At 38.6% G+C, this 24,142-nt stretch overlaps 1 protein-coding gene across 1 annotated transcript in view; it reads right to left on the bottom strand.

Moving 5' to 3' along the window:
• The window catches only part of myo1d (myosin 1D), a 157,488-nt gene that overhangs the window by 54,132 nt on the left and 79,214 nt on the right, over window positions 1–24,142 (bottom strand). The window contains exons 17-20 of the mRNA XM_020918134.2: window positions 10,609–10,832; window positions 8,316–8,454; window positions 7,663–7,767; window positions 7,384–7,497 (exon numbers count right to left, since the gene is read on the bottom strand). Coding sequence (XP_020773793.2) covers window positions 7,384–7,497; window positions 7,663–7,767; window positions 8,316–8,454; window positions 10,609–10,832 — 582 coding nt within the window. The remainder of the gene's footprint in view (window positions 1–7,383; window positions 7,498–7,662; window positions 7,768–8,315; window positions 8,455–10,608; window positions 10,833–24,142) is intronic.

Genomic DNA, 24,142 nt, shown 5'->3' with positions numbered 1-24,142 from the left:
CATAATTTCTTCTTAAATTAACTAAAATAAAGTAAATCCAAAATAAAACACCTCTGTGTGTTGTTTAGCTAAATCAGAATAACTGTACAAAGTGTTATCTGTTTACTCTCAAAACTCTAGATTTTGGGGTTAAACAGAAACTTTGGTCCAGTGTTACTTAATTAACATTTCCAAAAATGTTAAATTAACTCTAGAACAGATTGGACTCATATAAACTATACATTTTAACACTCCACTTTTTGCTGTGTAGTTTTTAAGTTAATGCATTATTATATAACCTGTGAATAATGCTTTTGTATTTAAATCACTGATAAATAGTAGTTATGAGAACACAAAACATCTTCACATGACATTTAGCACTTTCAATATATGGCTTTTATAATGAAAATAATTAGGAAAGTACGTCCATTTTATGCTTTAATAAGGCATGTGTACCTTGGTTTAGTTAAAGTATATTTTCTCTCTAAAACCACAGTGCGTTGTTGTATGTACCTTAAATTAATTATTTTGCATATTTTTGGTTAAATTTAGTACTGTATCACATTATTAATTATTTATACTAATAACATAACTATATGGTTTTTAAGTTGTTTTTTTTTACTGCGCTGGTGGTGCCTAATAGATAATTTTACTTTTACTTACTAATTTAGTTTTTTTTTTAACAACTTACTAACAATTCTGTGCATATACTCTGAAACCAGCTTTGTAAAATGTACCATATGCAGTACTTTAAGTGTACTGCAGTAGAATTGAACAAAAGTACAGAACAGAAGTCTTTGTTCTTCCAGACTAAAGGAAAAGTCCATTCTCTTAAAGGTGAGGATGATGGAGAGTGAGCCAGAGGGGCCTCAGATAAGCCTATGTGGAGAGGACTGGTCTGCGCACATGTCTAAACGACACCAGACATCAGCTGATCCGCCCCGCCGGTCCGTATCCATGACAACGCAGTCTCCCGGGAAGTCGCCATGACAACAACAACGGGAAGAGACGGGAATACGAGGGTGGCAGGAGGGAGGGAGGGTGAGGAGGCAGGAATTAACAGGATGGAAGGGAAAATACATGAAATGGAGAGATTGTACAGTAGTATTTGGTAAAACTGAGAGAGCACACAGCGAAGCAAAAAATATCTAGAGATGATGAGAGAAAACATGAAATTTACAAATAACATAACATATTAAAAGTCCTATATTATGCAATAGTAATGCTTATATTTCTTATTTTAAGCCATGTAATCCTTTATTATTGGTGTGTCTACATCGTCAAAGCTCAAACTGCTCGGGTCCACCTTGTGATGTCATGTAGTGCTTGTTTTAAATGTTGACAGATACTTTTTACCTTTTCTTTAATACACTAGCAGAGGTGAAATCATCCAAATGATTCTACTGAAGGTATGAAAATTAAAAACACAGTGGAGCACAAGACATCACAAGAGTTTTCCGTTTGAGAGAAGAATTCAGTGTAAATATGCAGGGTTTGTGAATGAAACAAAACACAACTCCAGGTATGTCTGTGATGAGGAAAGAACATTAAAAAAATAGCATAATAGCAGAACATGTCTGACGAGATCTAAATTACACGAGTAGCATTTTTTTTTGAGAAATGGCTTGAAGGTTACCATTTATTTTGTTGTTTGCAAAGGACATTACATTACCTAAATAGTCTTTTGCAAATTGCTAATTGGGTCCATTCGAAATGCACTTTTGATTTGATTGCAGTTAATCTGGCCGCCCTTCAAATCCCTCTAGAAATCACAGGATTCTTGGGAAGCAGATCATTTATTGTGTATTATGTTACAACTAGCAAGAATAAAGGAAGTCTGTTCAAAGACAGTGTTTTTGATTCATGCGAGTCGTCATGACAACATACTCGTAAGGTCCAGTGATGATGTGCGTTTTGCAGTGAAGGCATTAATTGACATATAAATCCTATGTGAGTCACTAGTGGTGGGCTCCTCCTATAAGCACAGACCATTTATCAGCTTCCCAATGCCCTCAATGGTTGAATGCAGGGGCAGCAGTAAATAAACAGCCGGGGTTAGCCGTGGGATGGTGCAGTGTTAGCCTATCAGCGCTAATCAACAATGAGCTAACAGCTTTCCCCTCTGCGTGACCTTCTCCCATCGATTTGGCTGTGTCACGGTTCCATGGCTGCGGGCCTACAACTCAATCTGAGCAGTTTTCACCTTCAGGATCATCTATTTTAGCCACAACTCTTCCCAATCTCATAACTTTCAACTTCCTGTTTACAGAAGACATTTTTAGGACTTCAGCACTGAAATGACTGAAGTGATTTGTTAATTACTATGACAACCGTGCCAAATTTCATCACTCTGAAAAAGCTCATTGATAGATAATAGGGATGTAACAATAACTGAAATATTGTGATATCGTATCATCAACAGTCTCATAATAATATCGTGGACTGTCACAACATATCGAATTACAAGTCTCTTTGCTTAAATGCACGGTTTTATAGTAGCAACAACTTATAAACATCAGGAACTACATATCCCATGATTCATTCCGGTGCAGTCACCATGCAAAAATATGTTAATTACTTGAATTCCTGGGATTATAACGGTAATAATTAACACCAAAATCTTGTCAGGTAATTTAAAAGCAAAAAAGTGTTGCATCTTTAATTATTAGCCTCTTCAAAATATCACAATAAATATTGTACCGTGAAATGCATATCGTGATAATATCGTACCGAGAGATTTGGACATTGTGACATCAATTTTATTCATGTCAATGCTTTGTAAATAACTTCAAATGTATTCTTTCTTCAGACACAATAAAGAAGACTAAACAAGAAATTTATCAAGACACAGTCAGAATATTTTAACACCTTTAATGTGTAATAATGAGCTAACTTTTTTCTACTTAGAATTGCTGGATGCCCTAGTGGTTAAAACGGCACATATGCAAGTCAGCATGCCTATGTCTCCACCATGAGGTACAATTTTAGTTGTGATACTAGCAATTTACAATACAGCTCTAGCAATTTTCAATATTATCCAATACCAGTAAATGAAAGTAGACAGTCATACTCACAAAAACAGAGATAACTTTTTACATTACAAAATTATAGGCATGTGACAATAACTGAAATATCGTGATATCGTTTTGCCAAAGTTCTCACAATAATATCGTGGAACATCACAATATATCGAATTACAAGTCTCTTTGCTTAAATTAAGAGTTATGGTGCAGCAATAGCTAAAAAAAGACAGAGGGAACTACATAGACCATAATCCTTTGCTCCATTTCAGTGCAGACTACAGAAGAAATAACAGTTCTAAGCACTTTTAAGTCTTAGTTCTTTGGATTAAATCTTGTCAAGCAATTTTAAGAAGAAAAAGTAGCAAATTAACAGTTTTGTTAGCCTCCACATAATATCTCGTACCGTGAGATGTATATCGTGAAAGTATTGTACTGAGAGATTTGGATATTGTTACATCCCTAATCGTGAGCCTCCCCACCATATCGTGAGCTTTCCCACGATATCGCAATAAATATCATACCGTGAGGTTCATACCGTGACAACATCGTATCATGAAACTTGGATACCGTTACACCCCTACAAAATTATATACAATGGTATAAATTCTTCAGTAAATAACAACAGAACAAGATTGTATAAATAAAACTTGATTATGCATTGTTCTGAGCCAAAAATGTCTGGTAAATTGTCTCATTATATTAATTGACCAATTTCCATGATTTTCTTTTTCCTCCTCTTCTTTGCATCATTTCAGAATACACTCTTCTTTATACTACTGTTACCTTCTGCTATGGCTTCTTGTGGATAATAGCGAGCCCCATCCATCAACCGAGTCGTCCTTAAATAACAATCACCTAATCCATCTTTGCACTGCAGTCTGTCTCCTCTATTACACATGTACAACTAATACAACTCTGGGTTATTCCATTTCCCTCCTGTCACATATTTATCAGATTGGACACTGGGACGCCCTGTCATAGCTGTCTCCCTGCCCGCTGCTCTGGTCCAGGCGGGAGGCGACCATGTTGAATATGAGACTGATAAATGTGTTACACCTGAACGTGCCCCTCGCAGCTGCTCTCACCTCTGGAGTCAATCATCATTCGAGTAAACAGGTTTTATTTATGCCTGGGGAGACTGTGAAATGAGGTCAGGAAAATATTGCTCTATCAACATGCTGATGTGCATTCTGTTAAAGACACAGTGTGTAATCTTTTTGCTAAGTAACAGACTAAGATAAATGCATGCTTTTATCGCATTAGAAAACGTAGAAAAACATGTGTCCCAACGCTAAGTGGGCTTACAGCTCCACAAACCTGACTCCTTTGACTACAATATTCAGCAGTATGACAAATAACTTGTCTACCTCTTGTTTAAGTTACATACTGTCACTTTAATTTTAGGTCTGCTTTAGTCTCATCAATAAAACAAGGGCACTACAAATATAGACAATACTTCTGTATAGTTAATTGCGCAACAGCAGGTGCACTGCATAACTTTTCTGGTGTAGGGTCTTCTGACTGTCTGTTTCAAGTGAGATATTATTGTTTTGACTAGAATGTTCCACAGTTTAATGGTCCCCATGGAGATGTACAAAGAGCAAAGTTTTACCATAGAACATTCCAGGCAAAGCAATAAGGTCTCTGTGAAGACAAAAAGGCAGGATACCAGCCACCGGAAATGCTGCAAGATGCATCTTTAAAGAGTCATTAAACACTCTCCTGAAGCAAAATCTGAGAAATCCTCCAGAGTGGGCGGTGCTCGGCAGGTTGGGGGAGCGGGTGTGGGGTGGGCTCTGGAGCGATGATTGACAGCCGACTGACAGCCAAAACAATTCAAAATGGCATGGACCGGTGCGCTCCAGACTTTGAAACAAAGCAGACATTTGTGCTTGGATCACACCATTTCCCTTTTCTCCAGACACGGTGAGACATCGCAGGGCCCAGCGGTGCCAGGCGGTGCTGAGGGGGCTCCTCACATACCGCCAATAGACATCAGTGGCTGTACTTGTCACGTGAATTCTGACTCATTGGCGGCTGTTAGTCCAACCTGAAAATTCAAACGTACTAGCCAGAGTTTATCCTAAAGAGGTCGTTAACAGACGGCTTTTGACCCAAAAGTCAGGTTTTTAACAAATATTCACTAAAATGCCAAAATAAGGCCAGGGAGAGGTATACATTTCTATTTTAGACTCATGTACACAGCTCATCAGCAGGAAAAAAAGTGATATTGGTGTTTAGTCGACCAAACACCACTAAAATGAAAAAATCTAGATGGGTTTGTATAGACCAAAACATGATATTAGAATGACCTTTCCAACCACACAAATGAGTCAAGGACAAATCTCCTTTTCAAATAACATATATATAAGTAGTCAATAAAAAAGTCAATAAGACACTACTACTAAACGGTTAGCTGTACCATCAACCTGTAGCCCTGAATATATAAACTTGGCTGGACATGTTCTACAGCCCCACTCTCCATGGAAACAGCCCCGTGTGCAGTGTGCATGTTCCACTAATGAACCTATCACAGTAAGAACATAAATTAGAGCTGGCCAATAGCAGCGCTGCAGGCAGGATTTAGCATATTGACATGTTACTGCAGGATCCCAGGACAGAGGAAATGAGAGACGATTTCCTCACGAAAGCCACGAGAGAGGGTTCAGTTATAATTAGAGATGTATGGGAAAGGATGGTGAAATAGAACTTTTATAAAATATTGGTTGGTCAATCTGATTGTCCTTTATTGTCTATTGGTCAAATCAGTATTTTTTGTGAAGCCATTTGAGGCGACTACTGTAATATGGGCTAAAAAATCAATTGAATTTAATATGGCTTTTTAATAAGAAGTTGTTTGACAATGTTTGTGTCTTGTTGCAGTGGAAGGTACTAAGGCTTTTTCAGTTTACATACAGATTACGATACTATAGCTTTAAGTATCTGTTGATAACTGATGGTCTCTGTGCTGGTATCAGTTGATGAGAACAGCATTTATTTCCTTTAAACCTAAAATAAAAGTTAAAACTGATCCATGTGATATGTGATATAGCTGTTATTTATCCCTGAAGTAATGACAAAAACAGAACAGTAAATAGTCTTTATAGTCATTGTATATGTCCAACCAGGATATCACATGAACCGATATTTAGAAGCCGATATCTGATCCAATAACTGATTTCAGTATCTGCGCTGATATCCGATACCAGTATCATATTAGTGCATCCCTACAAACAACAAATGAGCAAGCCAGCTAATACCAAAAATTGCATGTTATTAGAAAATGAAACTTCTAACCACATTTTCGTTATTCTTTCTCAGACTAATACTTGGTGCAGTAGTCATTATGAGCAGGTTGAGATCTGTCTGCGCGCGGACTTGGTTTTAACACTTATCTGGGCAGACTGGCAGAGACAGCAGTGTAATCATAAAAACCTACAGGGAGCCTCTCTCTCACCAGACACTTCCTCCTGCTCCTGAGAGGGAAGTACCAGACACTCCCAGACACCATCAGCTCAGTGCGCTGTTCTGCTGAATTACAATGGATTTTCTAACTGTTGCAATGAACAGAGACACATGTTGTCAGCAATTCTTCCACGTGAATCTGTTGTACACACTAAATCCAAGAACTACTAATTATATATATTTTAATGACACTCTACTCTTTCATAGTATTCTTAGTGAATCACAGTGGCCTCAGACTGGTACAAACCACAGGGTCAGGACAGATAATACTCACTGGTTTGAAGAGGAGCAGTGACAAAGTCTGACATTTCTATTTGGACTTTTCTATGGCTTTGGTAAAAATGAAGAACCCTTGGATTGAGGTAGCTGGTTACAGTGGTTGCTTTTCAGAAACTTTTCAAACATTTTGTATACCTGAATGCGGCAACTTCGCAAATGTAATTTTTAAAAATTTCACTATTGTAACTTATTTCATTATTGTAACTTATTTATGTACACCTGGGTTTGTGTCTATGCTATCGGTGAACTGCCATTTAGTCAGGTCACATCATACAACTATGATCATCTGTTTAATAATCTAGTAATTATAATGACTCATTCATTCAAACCCAAGCACAAGAGACTTGGTTACAGAATCATCTTATCTGATCCAACTAAGTTAAGTTTTTCTGGTCATATTGTCTTAAAACAAAGCTCAGATTAAAGTCTAACAAGCCTCTGGCAGAGCAGTGTTTACAGTTAGCATCACACCCCCACTAATGTTGATGATCAGCTGCAAAGTGTCAATATTATTTATAGTATTATATGTCTGTGGTCATAATATTATGGCTGATAATATTATGGCTAGACCATGTGAAAACCTCTCCAGAACATAACTTACAGTCTAAAACTCAGTATAATATGATAAATTTCTCACGTTGTAGAGGGGGGTGCTCTTCATTGTCTTATACTGCTTCACAGGATCCATCTTGTACAGGTGGCGGTCAGTAATGAGCACGGTGCGATCCTCTGCTTTGTTAAAACGGTTGATCTGAAAAACAAATATATTTTCAGTCTTTATGTCAGAAAAACACAGAGAGACAGAGTTTAGGGCCCTGCAGGGAGACAGAGCAACCATCAGCACTTTGTTTTTATTTGTTTGTGTCGACAGAAATAAAATATGTGTGCGTGGGCCGAGAGCTCGACAGCCGCCTACCTTTCGAACATTACAGGAGAACAAAACTCTCATAAACTTGTCTCTTCGTTGCAGTTCGCTGGAGACCAATGTGAAAGATGAAGCTGTATCGGGACTGTCTCGCTTCTGTCAATCAAAATCAAAACAAGATTATTACGCACTAACCACACAAATGAAGCAAAAACATTACTTTTTCTTAAGCCTTTTAAGAAAACATAGCTCCAGTTATATTATATCTATTTTCCCAATAGATTATAGGTTATATATTAATCATGTTGTGAAAAAAGTCAGCTCTTTCTGGTCAGTTTGTGTTAAAATAAAACTCAGATTAACTTGAGTAAAAGAGCTTCAGACAGAGGAGTGTCTACAGTTAGCATCACACCCCAGGTAATGTTGGTGACATCAGCTGTAAACTAATACGAGCTATATACACCTACTTTCATGGTTTGAACTCAACCTCAAGTTTATCGTTGTGTGTTTTGAGTACTATGTAACATTATTTAAATTTTGTTAATATGATTGTGTCAACTGTTAAAAATAGGAATGCCCTTAAAATATATGAAAATAAACAAGTACAACTAGTGTATGCAATTTCTTTTTCCAGCAAATGTAAGAAAAAAACTATTTTGGTACACTTAATATTCAGTGCTGGAGCTTTAATCCCACTCACTCACCAGGTAGTTCCCCTCCCAGGAACGCTGCAGTCCCAAGTCACTCCTGTGGCCCTTGAGTGCTTCAAATGCTGCTACTTTCGCCCTCACCTGCAGCGCCTCCTCTGGTGTAAGGCTTTTGATCAGCGTCCAAGCCCACCACCTGCAGTCACACACAAAAAAAGAGAAATCCGCTTTCCAGGTTACCATCACAATACTTTTAGTTCATACTTAAAAGCAAAGACGCCAGCTGTGCATTGGGTGTGTTAGACCAATCCTGACAGCTAACAGCATTGTAAAAAAACGTCTATTTTCAAACTGTGCAGAGAATCAGACACAAAACAACTGTTGGGATAAAAGAAGGTGATGAGGCTTTGATGGAGGAGGGAGAAATCAATGGTTTGTGTTTGGCTCCAGGCACAAGGAAACATGTGTAACTTTCACCAAATGGACACATCTGGTGTAACACAACCCTTCAGGCATGGATTAGTCTGCTCTGTGGTTGGTTCGCTGTGCAGCAACAAATAAACACATGTTTGCTGCTTTAAAAAAAAAAGTTATATATTATTTATTTCAAGTAAATGTATCCAGCTGTTTAAATATGGTTGTGTCTCTGAAATAAAATAACTATTATTTATTTAATTTTACTGACAAAACCCTATGAAAAAACTAGTGCTGTCATGCGATTAAAAAAATTGAGAGATTAATTAATTATGATCTGTAATTAATTAATCTAATTAATCTCATTTTAATCTCACCTAAAAATTGCTGAGAAAAGCCTTCAATTTGAGGTATTTTCATTTAAATTCATTATTACATTATTGTGGCAGATCACAAGACTGATATAGATTAAAAAAAGTGACTTTATAAAGTCATTTATTGTTTAACAAATCTCTCCAATTTGGCTGTTGAGCCCAAGTCTCCATGAATAAGAAACTGTTTGCTGTAAAGTAGCAAAGACGAGGAAATCTGAACATAATAACTTTTGTCCACTTAAAGACAATAAAAAGTCCAGTCTTTCCTTAACCATATTAAAAATATTATTGATAGAGAAATGCTTTATATATGAGATCACTGGTTTTAGTCCTTGTTTTAGTCCTGGTTTAGACCCGGTTTAGACCTGCTTTAGTCCTACTTTAGTCCTAGTTTAGTCCTGGAAAGGGTTAGTCCTGGTTTTAGTCCTGGTTTTAGTTCTGGTTTAGTCCTGGTTTAGTCCTGGTTTAGTCCTGGTTTAGACCTGGTTTAGTCCTGGTTTAGTCCTGGTTTAGACCTGGTTTAGACCTGGTTTTAGTTCTGGTTTTAGTTCTGGTTTAGACCTGGTTTAGTCCTGGTTTTAGTTCTGGTTTTAGTTCTGGTTTAGTCCTGGTTTAGTCCTGGTTTAGTCCTGGAGTGGATTAGTCCTGGTTTTAGTCTTGGTGTTAGTTCTGGTTTAGAGGCGCACAGGAGGAAGCGCGGTTTACGCAGCGTAGCGAGAAAACACGATCCACATGCGGCTCACGGCAGCACGTCGGTGTCCACGCAGTGTCTACGGAAGGAAACGTGGTCCGCGCGTTCTCAGGTTAATGACGATGATGAAGGTGTGTGTTTGTGTGTGTTTGTGTGTGTGTCCCCTCATGTGGCAGGTCACTATAGGACAGTAGTGCAGACATCATGAGCCTATGCAGGTTGTTTTCACCAGTGACATTTAAGTTGTAGGCGTATATTTGTTATTTTCTTTTATATTTCACGTCGGGAGAATAATTTCCAGGACACGAATGCGTTTTACCTGTGGCTACTGGACGTTTACATCGCTCTTACTGCGCGCGTTTTGTGTGGGTTTCCAACAATGAGTGGAATTACCGAAATAAAAAAATGTATAAATGTGTTTTTTGTGTGTGTGTGTGTGTTGTTGTCCCAACAACACATAAAAACTGGTTTAATAATAAAGCAACTTGCATACAGAAACAGTAAATTTAGAGATTAAAAATGAGATTAACGCGATTAAAAAACATAACGCGCTAAATATGACTGTAATTAATTAATTGCAATTAACGCGATAATTTGACACCCCTAGAAAAAACATCCATCTAATCCATCCATGGGTTTCAGAATGATATACCATTGCCATAGCAATTAACAAATTATCATAGCATCTTATTCTTTTCACACGTATGTATTATTTTGTACCTTATGTCAAAATATTTAATGAGCCAGATTGCATACATTGACCTGTAAGGTGATTTAAATATATATTGAATTTCTTCCCTTATGCCCATTTTAATATTTACTTTTCGACATTATTAACTATTTCTCAGTCTAATAATAATGATCTCTGTACCTGTTGTAGATGCTCCGCAGGGCTTCCTCAAACTTGCGCAGTACTTTTGGAGGTGTGGGCCACTTCACGTGTCTGCCGTAGTCTTTCATGTTTTTGACATTTCTGAAGCGCCGGTTCACTTCCTTTATGTAGGACTTCACTTTGTAGCGTCTGTAGGCTCGCAGGATTATCAGGGCTGCTCTCATACGGCGATACCTCATTCTGGCCAGAGTTCCCCTCCATACCTGTAAAAAAGAAGAAAAAAATATCAAATAAAATAAAGATAAAAAAAATGAATGAATTGTCTAAAAATGAGCTATACAAGCACTGTAGCTAAGCAGTTCCACATGCTGGTTACCATGGTGACACACATCAGCAAACAACAGTTTTTAGTTTTAATTTAAACAGGAAATTTTCAGGAGTCTGTGATCTGAACAAGTTTTTTTTTTTTTTTTTTTTTTTGATTCATCAAAGAAGGTGAGTGTGAGTTGACAGTTGGCTAATGCTAGCTAGCTGGTGACTTGATTTGATAAGGACTGGTTTAACTGCACAAATCAGCTCACCTGCTGTAGTTCCAAGTATTGGAAGACAGACATATGCTTTTATTGATACACTGACAGTACATAATAATAATTACATTGACCAAGACAAAGTCATAGCAAAGAATAAGCATTAGCATGATGCTAAAGCTTAACATGATAATTTTATAAAATGGTAGTCGCTGAGTAGTCAGGTCTAGGGTGACAAGATTTTCAAAAACAAAAACTGGGACACCCCTGGTTTCTGGTGGTTGGTAATGATAAAATTGTGAAACGAGTGCGGAATTAAGGTTGTATAGAGGATTTTCCAAGGAACGAGAAATCCAGCGACTGTTTGTCCTTTTTCAAATGTTGCGCATGCGTGAAACCACCCCCCCCCCTACAGCTCCCTACGTAGAAACGCCTTCTCCCGCCTCCTCACTACGCCAGAAACAGGTTTGTTTACAGCCGGTGAGCTGCACATGACTTGTAAACAACTAACTACAGTGTTGGTTAGGCAAGGCGGAGAAGTGAGGAGCGGGGGGAGCGGGTGTGCGGACATTTCGTTCGCGGACGAGAAGTGAGGAGCAGGGAGAAGAGCGGAGCAGGGAGAGAGGAGAGAGGAGAGAGGAGAGGGGAGCGGTGCGCGGAGATTCCGTGCCCGTAGAAGTGAGGAGAAGGGGGAAGAGCGGAACGGGCAGCGGGGACAGGAGTAGGAAAGGGGAGCAGAGAAGGTTGCGCGGAGATTCAGTGCGAATGAACTAGCTACAACACGCAGCAGCAAGCGGACTCTTTCTTTGCCTTGAAAATTACGTTTTCAGACATAGGATATCGCTTTCGTGTCCTGAAAAACGTTTGACTAGCTCTTGGAAATAAAGTACGTTTTCATAATAAGCAGAAGTTACCTGTCCAGGAGTAATTTGGCGACCAATGCGTCAGTCTTTAGACCCTGCGTCTGCTTCAGTCGCGCCATCGCTGGAATGAATCTACAAGAATCACCTTAGTTTGGCTTCGCTGCTTTTCCCCTTGTCTTCTTCTTTCAGCGACCTCAAAAACGGACTTTCTTTTGCGGCTAACTGCTCCTGGATTCTTGTCGCCATTGCAACAAACTTTGTGCTAACTGCGAGGAAGATATAGGTCAAAAAAAGCCGCTAAGAACTGTTGCATTGGTGGAGTAAACAGCGTCTGTGCGTCTTGCGTCTGTGGACTGCGTGACAGGCGTACGTAAACCACGTACCGGCGGCGCGCAGGCAAGTCAGTTACGCTAGAAACGTAGGGAGTTTGATTGATAGCCTGTCAGCTAACAGATAACGAGGCCGTGTCGTTATCTATTGGCAAATGTTTAGCTGGCCCCACCACGTCCAGAGTTGATGAATTTTTATTTCTTTTTTTTGGTCATCATAATTACAAGGCTACTGCACCTCTATAATGCTATCATTGACAACTTGAAACAAAAAAAAAAAAAAAAAAATCCTCCATACAACCTTTAAGGAAAATTGTTCTACACTCGGCCCATTCATGACAAACACGTGACTCAGTATAGTCATGTTTTTGTCATTTTTAAGCAGCTTTTCTATATTTTACTTACACAAATGACAACGTATGTCTCTTTTTCCTGTTGACAGGGATCAGATTGGTTAAAAATAGGGACACCTATCTAACCTAACCAATGTTTAAGGTGATTTTTGAGACGATGGCCCAGAGAATCTTGGAGAAAGTGGAAGACTGGTTGGATAAAACATCTCAAATCAAGTCTCAATACTCAGTAGATGCGGCCAGATACATTCAGATCAATATTGGGACTTCGATGGAAAAATGTCATACTCTGATTGACTCGTTTAAACTGAGAAAAACTGTGAGGAAATCCTTCAAAGAGGCAGTGATGGATACTTTTTGTGTAGACAAGATAACTAACAACTTCAGCGATGCAGTGCTCGAAACTGTGATTGAAAATATGAACTGTACCCTAAAAGCCATTTCCCAGGATCTAGAAAATGCAAGTGTCATGGTAACCAAAAGCACAATAGTTGAGAAGATTATAGAGGACGCTGCGGAAACATTATGGAACATTTTTACTGGACCAAACAGCCTGACGATAACAACTTCGAGAACAGCCAAGTTTTCAGTGTTCAGGGCATTGTTTTATTGGTGCTTGAAATAGAGAGATAAGTCCCACCAGTTTAACAATATCATTAACTTCAGCAAATAAAAATAATACAAAAAATATCAGGCCTATTTTTTCTCAATGTCCAATCATTTTGACAGTTTTTATTATAGCTTGAAGGCATAACCACAAAATAAACAAACTACTGAGTCCAATAGCAAAAACAGCTATCTCAGTTTTGAACAATGTTATTTTTATTTTTGTTACTATCTTCTACAGATGATCAATGAATAGTGTTTAGTGAATATTATCAAGGAGGGATGGAATAATGCTTGGATTGCAGTTAATACATTTTGTACAAAGAGTAAACTGACTTTTTAAAGGTGCACTGTGCAACTTTTGTGGTAAAGGGTTTGCCACTTGTTTGTCTCCATGGAGATGATATACAAACTTAAATCTTACATTGCTCATTATTGCTTGAAAAACACACATTCTTACTGTAAACAGAGTTACATTTCCACAAATCTGACCTGTAACTTGGCCTGGCGGGATTACTTGCTTGTTACCATGGAAATAGATATGCTTAATGTCATACTGTGGAACATACCAGGCAAACCAATAACATCTTCATGGAGACAAGCAGGTGATGGACTCTCTACCACAAACGTTACACAGTGCACCTTTAAAATGGCAAAGACTATAATAGCAAATGAATTAATCTTGGAGTCTATAATTTTTGGCCTCCCCTGAATTAAGGAGACCCCTCGACAAATGGTGTAGCTGAAAATAGGATGAGGGGCTATTAGACCTTCTGCAACATGAATAATAGATATAAGTGGCACCCAAGGGAGACTCATAACTCATCATTCACCCACATTTAACTCAGCATATGGTCCTAGCCCACAGTTTCCACCTACCTTTTTATGCAGTAATTTCCGTGGTTATGCAGCCAATAGGTGAATTTAATTTGAAAGCCAATCAAATGAGACAATACGACAGACAACACTGGGGATCAGATCATTGTAATGTATTGTACAATTGTAATCAGGAGCTCATGAATATTTAATGATGCAGAATAAGGAGTTGGCCTGTGGCAAAAAGAAGAATTTGGATAATTTGCATATCTGAAGTGATCTCACCTGATGATGAGACCAGATCATCGAAGACAATTATGATTCATACACTTCAAATAAGAAAGTGGCTGTTGCTTTACTTAATACGTAATTATTGGTACAGTACCGTAAAAAAATTTTATTATTCTTGAGAAGTTTAAGTTTGGCTTCATGAGATTGTGACCAATGCAAGAATATATTATAATATTGTAGAATTGGCCAAAATTATCCACTTTTTTCATATTGATTTATCACAATTTTTGGTTAAATTATACTTTTTCTTTTTAAAAACCAATAGGAATGTCTAAATATAAATGTCCAGCACATAAACAATACAAACTTTTAATCATTGCCATTTACCACAAAGTAGGTAACACAACTGTTCCTCCAAATTCTGAACTTTTATTATTAGAATACAGAATCACATTTTTATTTTTTAAAATGTGATTAATTGCATAGACATAATATAATGTGTCATAAATACACTGACACATATTTTTCAGTAGGAGCTGTTACCATTGGTTGGATTTAACCTATAATACTGCTAGGAGATCACTTTGAGAAATCTTTTTCAGTGGATTCAAATGATTTGTTTTATATCAGCCTCACAGACGTTTTTCTATATTTATTTATAAATTGTCTACTTCCTAAATTTCTAAACCTATTTCTACTAAAGGTGCCATCATAAAAAGAAGATCTGTTATTCAAATAGGAAGTTAAAATGCAAAAAATATATATATATTTATATGTATCTTTAATGTTACGGCTAAACGTTAACTAAAGTGAAAATGCTAGAAGGAAACTCATTGCCGAATCACAGTAATTGAATGATCATGCCCAGAGGCTGCTGATGTAGAAACAAGGTAGTGTCTTAAACAGAGATCAATAAGAGAGCGCCAGTGAGTCATACCAACCACACAGGACCTTGGTCATATCAACCCCAACCTTCAGTTTTTCTATCAACTGAACACTAACCCCACAATAAAAAGAGACAATTCAAACAAAACTGCCATGGTTTCTGCAAATAAAGAAAGATTTTCTGCAATAAAATATTTTAATAAGGATAAAACATTTTAGGGGTCCTTCAAAAATGTGTTTGTAAAAGCATGCAAAAAACAACAAAAACAAAATAGCAGTAATAGGAGTGGGCCATACTGAAAAAAATTTACACAATATTATCTCAAACCAATAGAAACGTGTTAAGACATTTTTTAATGTATAAGTTGAGCTTAAAGTATCAATCAAAGTTTACACACAAAAGTGAAGAAATATCACTTTGTACCCCTATTTTGAACTTTGTTTTCCCAATTTCATAATTTATTTAGACACGCTGGTGTGACCTAGTGCCTCTGCTCAATTTAATTTCTCTCCAGCAACTAGGTCAGGAATCAGAATACACTAGACGGTTTGCAAAAAACCCCAGAAGTATGAGTTCGGGCACCAGATAATCAGCAAAGAGCCATACATTCTGTGTTCCCGAGATCGAGGATTTAAAGCCGGAACAAAGAGAATGTTTGGTGAATTTTATCAAGGGGAAAGACATTTTTGCCCTTCTTCCTATGGGATTTGGGAAAAGCTTAATATATCAGTTACCCTGTTAGCGGCGCATTACATACATGATGACCAAATAGCAGCGATTGGTTAAATGAAAAAACAGTACCCTCCTACCATTGAGTGAACAAATTCTAATGCTGCGAGGTCAGGCTGCTGAATCAGGCTATTATTTATTAGCATTTATTGCAGATTTTCTTTCAGATTTTTTCTTTTCTTTTTTTTTTTATGTACACAATATTCAAATTTTGCATTCAAAACAACATCCATGATATTATCTAGGCCTGTTCTTTTTGCCACCTCTTCAATAATTAGAAATATCACTAAACAGATGTTACAGTCAGCCTTCTGCAACATGACCTTATCTAATGTTCCTTAAACACCACTGTCTCTGATACATAATAGATGAGAATGGGACTTCATATTCATCACTAATTGACCCGGGAGTTGGCCCTCCACATGTTCACCCCACAACAGAGGGAGAGTGAATGCAGGTCTATGGATCATTGCTTGTGTTTTGGTTGTCAACGGTATCAAGGTTAAAGGGCCCATATTACACCATTTTCTCATCTATGTTATAATGTTGTTTCCTCATTAAAAATATACCTGGAGTTGCGTTTTATTTCGTTTAGACACAAATCCTGCACATTTAGGCTGAGTTCTTCTCTCACAAAGAAAACACTCCACCTTGTTCCACCTTGTGATGTCATGTGGTAATACAGGAAGTGCTAAATTGTGTTTTTAAACTCCATGCACATTCACTAAAATCATTTGGGTAATTTCAGCCATGGAATTGCTCATCTCTACTGAATAAAAGGTAGCTGTTAACTTGAAAATTACGACTAACATAAGGTGGAACAGAACATTTCGAGCTTTGGAAATGTAGTCGCACTAATAATAAAAGGGTTACTCAAACAAAACAAAAGTGTGGGTGAAACAAAACACAACTCTAGATATGTTTTAGATGAGATACAGGCATATAAACATAACTGAAAGTTCACAAGAGTCCATTTTGTGTAATGTAGAACCTTTAAAAATACTGAGCTATGTTTCAAGCCAAGCAATAACATCTCCATGGAAACAAGGTGGAAATGTTACATAGTGCATCTTGAAGGGCAGTATTCATGTTCATTGTGAGCTGATGCGTTGGTGGAAGTTCGAACTCTGAGTGCATATAGCTTTATCTGAAAATATTTTTAGCCTTGACAATTTATCAGACAAAACAGACCACAAGAGGATTTGAGTGAAAGCGCATCATCCACACAGCACGCACCACTGCCAAATTAACAACTGTGTTTATCCAGGCTACAAATCATTAATTAGACTCTAAACACCAGTAAAACGCCACGGTGGGCTCAGAAAACAATGACAGAGAGGGAAAGGCTATAAACCAGCAGACAAGGACTTAACAGCCGACATAAAGCGTCTAGTCTGTCCACAGAGCCTCATTAAAGTCTGTGACAGGTCGAAACAACAGGAATCGTGAAGGGAGTTGTTGCAAAATTTATATAGCAAAATGTGTGTCTTGGTCATATGTGATAATTACAGTAAAATATGTTTTCATTAGTCATTTTGTCTGAAATTAGTTTAGGTCTGATTTAGATCTCTTTTAGTGTTACAGATGCACTATGTAATTTTGCTGGTTCTGGTTCTTTCCAAAGAGATGTTCTTCCTTTGTCTAGATTAGAATGTTCCACAGTATGGCATTAAACACATTCATCTCCATGAAGACAGCAGGTGACACCATCAGGCCAAGTTACACGTGGAGAAGCGAGCCCCCACACCGTAAGAATGCATGTTTATCAAGGTTCTGTTGAGCTATAGAAACAACTGAAATTTGATAAAGGGTTAGATGTTTAATAGCCAGGCTGGTGCCACCTAGTGCCTGAGCTCAATTTCATTTCTCTCTAGCGACTAGGTCAGGAATCAGAATACACTAGACAGTTTGCAAGAACCCCAGAAGTTGTAAACAGTGCACCGGCCAATCAGCGAAGAGCTGTGAAGCCATGACATCAAACTCAAGCACCTGTCTGGGTCCCTTTTGCGGTACAGTACAACAGTAAACAAAGTGGTCGAGATGAATGTAGAAGAAGACATATATTCTTTTTTGGCAACGATTCCCAAGATCGAGGATTTTAAGCAAGAACAAAGAGAATGTTTGGTGAATTATATCAAGGGGAAAGACGTTACTGCTCTTCTTCCTATGGGATTTGGCGCATTACATATGTTGTGACCAAATAGCAACAACTGGCTGATGAATCAGGCTAAATGTTTAATACCATACTGTGGAATATTTCAGGCAAAGCAATAAGTTCTCCATGGAGACAAGCAGGTGACTACCGGAAAAGGTGCGTAATAAACCTTTAGGTGTACGTTTTGACAAATGAGTTCACTCATATTTCAGCAAAATTGGGACGAAATCCTACCTTTGCTTCATTTCAATGCAGACTACATGATAAAATATCTGTTATTAAGCACTTTTAAATCTCAATTCTTTGAATTAAGGCTGTAATGATTCCCACTGTAGTCTTTACAAGTCATTTTAAAAGAGAAAAAGTATCATATTTACAATTCTGGTAGCTTCTCCAAAATATCGTGATAACATTGTACGATGAGATTTGGAAATCTTTCCATCTGTTCTAAACACAGAAGAATATTTAATTCTTTAAGTCTTATGTATTTTTCTGAAGAAGTAAGTCTCAGAATTTGCAAGAAAACTGAATCATCATCTATCCTAACAGTTGCAGCAATAACCACCTCAGGTCTTTGCATGTTGTTCCAATATCATCCTCTAATTGCATAGAAGCCATGCAGCCACCCGGTCCTCACAGCACCCAAGGGTAACACATCAACACATCTCCCACAATCCAACAGGAGAGCTCACAGACTGTATAGTGACGCTGATGATGTGATGAAGATGGCACACGGGGGAGGAAGGATAAATCAGGTGAATAACAGGCTCTTTGACGATCAGCCCGGACGCCACTGTTGGCCAATAAAACCATCTGATCACCCTTTTAGAGACTGGGGCATCATGGAACCTGCCCTCGCCAAGTCCCGGGGCCAGGATTTATGACATCATCAAAGCCAGATTGGGGATATTTCATTGGCACGGTGCCTGATTGGTTGCCAGGGTTTCAATTGAAGGGGGGTGGTTAGTAACAAGCGTACATAAATCATACAGGAGCATGGCAGATGAGCTCCTCCGGTAATAAAGTCTTTCAGGAATTTCACAGGATGATATGACATTTTTCTACTGTGTTGGTTTGAGATTAAGTGGAGCTGTAAAATAATATAACAAAGATTATTTTTGGTAGATAAACTGCTCTCCCATACTCAGCTCATTCTTGTGTCCTACCACTATGCAAAATAAAAGGTACAGTACCTAACTTTCTGGAGGTGGAATGTCACCTGCATGTTTCTATGGAAATAAAATGTTAAAACCATACTTTAAAATATTGTCAATAGAGATAGATAAATTTAATGCCATACTGTGGAAGATAATAGCGAATGGAACAACATTTCCATGGAAACAAGCAGGGGGAGGCCCTCTTTCAAGCCAAATTGGAGTCTGGTTTGTGGAGATGCAAAATTACATTGTGCTGCTTCTATAAAGTTACTATGAGCTTTTCTGATGGATGATTTGTCACCTACTTTTCTCTTCAGGAGATGTTGCTTTCCCAGAAATGTTCCACAATATTAAATGTTAAATGTATTTTTCGGACTATAAGGCGCACCGGATTATAAGGCACACTGTACATTTTTTTGAAAATTAAAGGATTTTAAGTAGTAAAGTAAGTAAGTAAGTAAGTCTTTATTTATATAGCGCTTTCACAGACATTTCTGTCCCCAAAGACGCTTTACACTTTATTCAGCATTATTCATTCAGCATTCATTCATACAGCATTATTCATTCACTCTATACCCTGGTGATGGTAAGCTACTACTGTAGCCACAGCTGCCCTGGGGCACACTGACAGAAGCGCGGCTGCCATGCCACTCGGCACCATCGGTCCCTCCGACCACCACCATCACTTTCATACTAGGCAAATTGGGCAAAGTGTCTTGCCTAAGGACACAATGACTGAATTGATTGTATTTAACTGACCATGACTATCAACTGTTTTATGGAGATCTATGAAGCATGTTTTTTTTTGGGTTGATGGGGGAAACCGGAGCGCCCGGAGGAAACCCATCCAGACTCGGGGAAAAACATGCAAACTCCACACAAAAAGGCCCAGGCGACCCCGGGATCGAACCCAGAACCTTCTTGCTGTGAGGCATGAGTGCTAGCCACTCAGCCACCGTGCCGCCAAGTGCACCGTATCATATTTTTCAGACTATCATTCACACTTTTTTTCATGGTTTGGGTATTTCCTGCGATTTATACTCCGGTGCGACTTATATATTTTCACGCTGACAGTCGCAAGAGGCTCTAGGCTTGTGTGTCTGTATCTGCTGCTCCTATTACCGGTACTCCTGTGCCATTGTCACTTCACCCCTTCACTGTGCATGTCTCCTGCAGAAAGAGCCTCTCTCCTGCTGCAAGTACCGAAATCTGCTGCCAAAAACGGTAATCGAGCAGCAGGAAGAAAGTTTGGAGTGAGCGAGAAACTTGTGAGGGACTGGCGAAAAACAGGGATGCAGAACACAGCTTCACGATAACCGGGAGGATGCACCATGCAACTTTCCTGGAAGTCACTGGATGGATCGATGAAGCCTGGACTTCAACGACACCGAAAACATTCTGTCGGGATTCAGAGAGGCCGGAATAATTCTAACTGGAACAGATGCTCAGTCTGACGACAGCTACACAGAAGAGGAATTGGTGCTCCGTTTACTGTTTAGGTCACAGAGTTCTTCAGAAATGACACCAAGGATGAAGAATTCAATGGATTTAGTGATTTGGAGTGAGATGGAGAGTAAACTTGTTCTGTTCTGTTGTTTATCCTATAGTTTAATCTGAAGAACTGTTCATATGTGACGTTAACAGTCTGTTGTTCTCTATTCTATTGTTATTATTAGAACTTGCCTTTCAAGTTGAAATGTCAGTTCCTGGTCTCTGATTTTATAAAATACATTTCCCTCAAAAAGTGCGACTAATAGTCCGGTGCAACTTATATAGGTTTTTTATTTCTTCATTATGCATTTTTTGGCAAAATATACGGTATCTATCTTAATCGAGATGGCATGGTGTTTCTTAGCAATAATGCCCATGTAAAATCAAAGAATGCAAGAGATGAATATGTTTAATGCTATACTGTGTGACATTCTATGCTGTGGATAAAAACTAGACTACAAACAATAATTCAGTGTCTTTGCGTGGTAGTCCTACAGTTGGAAAAGGCACCATCTCACACAGGAAATAAATGATAATTATGGTAACAAATTGCTCTATATTTGAACATTTAGAGCAGCCCAGTCCACAATGAACACATGTCATTTCAAAGGAGGGCTGTTCCTGCTGTTCACTCAAAAGATTCAAAGCACAAAACATCTTTTCACCTTGTCACCCCAGGAATAAAAGAGCATTGTCAAAATCCCACCATAGAGGAGACAGATGTAAGCCATTGTCACAGTTGACTGCAATCTGCTGCTGATCTGTCTCCTATGTCCTGGTATGGGGGTGGTTTTAAGGAAACAGGGGGAGGCCCAATCAAAAGGTGTATAGCAATTTAGTGATGCCTGACCACAGGATGGCCCAAGGCCTCCTCACTGCCCAGCAATCATTATCATAAATCAATACAGCAGTTAAAAAGACCCTCACGCTACTGCAATCAGTGTTAATACGGCCGTTTTCTCATTGATCTCTTCTATCCTTGGTCCACCCAGTCTTATGTCAGGTTTCATCTATATCTCCAGGCTAAGCTTCTCCAGCAATGTCTTCAAACCCATCTTGAACAAAGCAGGCTTATGAAATGGGACAGTATTGGAGATTAAAGTCAATGGCATTGGCTGGTCCATCCATCAATTAGATCGAGAGAGAGAGGGGTTGGAGAGATATTGCTTCAGGTCAGCAAGACAGGCCTACAGGACACATGTATTACCAGTGTTGGAAGGGTGTGCCAGCCAATTCAACCAATAGTGCAATACAGATGAGCAATAGGTCAATGACTTATTTTAATTCCACGGCTGAGGTAGTCTTTAAGCTTGTTAGCAGTGATTCTCATATTTATTAAGGTTTTAAACAGGATGCCCTCCCCAAGGCAACATTCTCTGTGCTGGTCGAACGACAACTCTGACATCTCAGTAGTTGGATTATCCGTCACTATAAAGTAAAACCAGTGAATGGGTGAATATTGGAATCCATAGCATCCATAGAAATTATATGATTGGTTTAGGTTTCTTGTAATATGCAACATGCTGAGGACTTTTTCCCCATTCAAAAGATATATTATTTTCTTTAAATGTTAATTACTATGGCAACTGTCATCATTTTTCCATAACTCTGAAGTCTATGCCCTTACGCAGCCAATCTACTTTGCCAAACGTTACATAAGAGATGCGTGAAACTCTTTTTTCCTTGTTCAAGATGATCCCATTTTGTCATAAAGCGCTATAATCTATGGGTAAGAGGTGCATTCCCTTTTCATTTCAATATAAGCTTCCACATTAGTTTAATTCATACATTCAGGGAGTACTTTGTATGAGAAGTACAGACAGCTCTCGCCGTGGTACAAGACTCCTCTCTCCCTCTCCTTTGATCGTCCGCTGTGTTCCCAGTCATCCATTTTCTTTAAGGGTAATAGCTTCGGATGATAACTTAAATGCATGGCAGGTTCAGGGGATCAGAGGCTTGGGGCTCCTGTTTCTGCTGAGGGAGACTGGATTAGTTCTGGGCAGTTAGGCACAGAAGACCAGACTTTTGCACAGAATGGCCTTAGCTTGGGGTGACTCACAAATTGGGGTCTGGGCACTATTGGTGATGGTGAGGTTTTTCTTGGTACTTTCTTTTTTCTTTTCAGTTTTGATGGAATAGGCTATTATTTTACCAGGATTACATGGCCATGAAATTTGTATGTGAATTTAGTTCAAAAGCATTTCATTCCAAAAAGTCCAGTTTTACTGTAGATATCTAGAGTTAGAGTGTAAAAGTGCACTGGGCAACTTTTCTGGTGGAGGGTCTGCAACCTGCTTGTCTCCATAGAAATGTTATTGCTTTCCCAGGAATGTTCCTAGCCAAGCTGACGCCACCTAATGCCACCGCTCAATTTAATTTCTCTCCAGGGACTAGGTCAGGAATCGGAATACACTAGACAGTTTGCAAGAACCCCGGGCACCAACCAATCAGTGAAGAGCTATACATTCTGTGTTGGCAACGATTCCTGAGATCGAGGATTTAAAGCCGCAACAAAGAGAATGTTTGGTGAATTTTATCAAGGAGAAAGACGTTATTGTCCTTCTTCCTACGGGATTTGGGAAAAACTTAATATATTAGTAAGCCCAGTTAGCGGCACATTACATATGTCACGACCTAATAGCAGTGATTGGTTAAATTAAAAAAAGTACCTGCCTACCGTGGAGAGAACAAATAATAATGCTGTGAAGTCAGACGGTTTCCACGAAGTGAAACCGGCTGATGAACTAGACAAGCAGGTGGCAGACCCTTCACCAGAAAATGTACACAGTGCACCTTTAAGATAAGTAAAAAGCCCAAAAGTCAATTATGCCCAATGTAGCATGTCTCAGATTTTTCACCAATTTGCAGTAATAACGACAGCATTCACACCCAGCAGGCAAAGAAAACCAACAGAGAAAATGACAAAATAAAAAGTCTGTATCCTCAGTAGACAATAGTATTTAGCGTTAGCCCAGACAAGCCCCCCTGTGGTTTACAATGAAAGCTGACTAGTGAAAAGGACGAAGAATACTGGCCTGATAAACCAGAGCTGTGTGCAGACTATGTAAAGCTTTGAAAACCAATTAAGACTGTAGCTGGAATACACAGGGGGCTCTCTGTGTTCCCATCAATGTCCCTGCTCTGACAGCCTCCGACAGCTAGTGTGATCTGGAAGGCTGCGTCCAATTTATGAAATATTCATTCTACACCGAGGTCGAGGTGGGGGCGTGCCATGTTTAATTTATAACACTTGTATTTATACCATTTTGGGTCCTTTTTTTCCACTTGATTTTGGATGGATTTCTGAGTGATGACAATGTAGCACTGTTGCCACAACAATTCAAAACAAAATATGATATTATATGTTTTCAAAGCGCAAAAGTCCTCAATAATCACCTACAAACATGAAACTGAAAGACATGAATAGGTG

Source organism: Boleophthalmus pectinirostris, unplaced genomic scaffold, assembly GCF_026225935.1.
Source record: "Boleophthalmus pectinirostris isolate CB_2022bp ecotype Guang Dong unplaced genomic scaffold, ASM2622593v1 HiC_scaffold_14, whole genome shotgun sequence".
NCBI lineage: Eukaryota > Metazoa > Chordata > Actinopteri > Gobiiformes > Gobiidae > Boleophthalmus > Boleophthalmus pectinirostris.
This window is presented reverse-complemented; position numbering and strand designations above follow the sequence as displayed.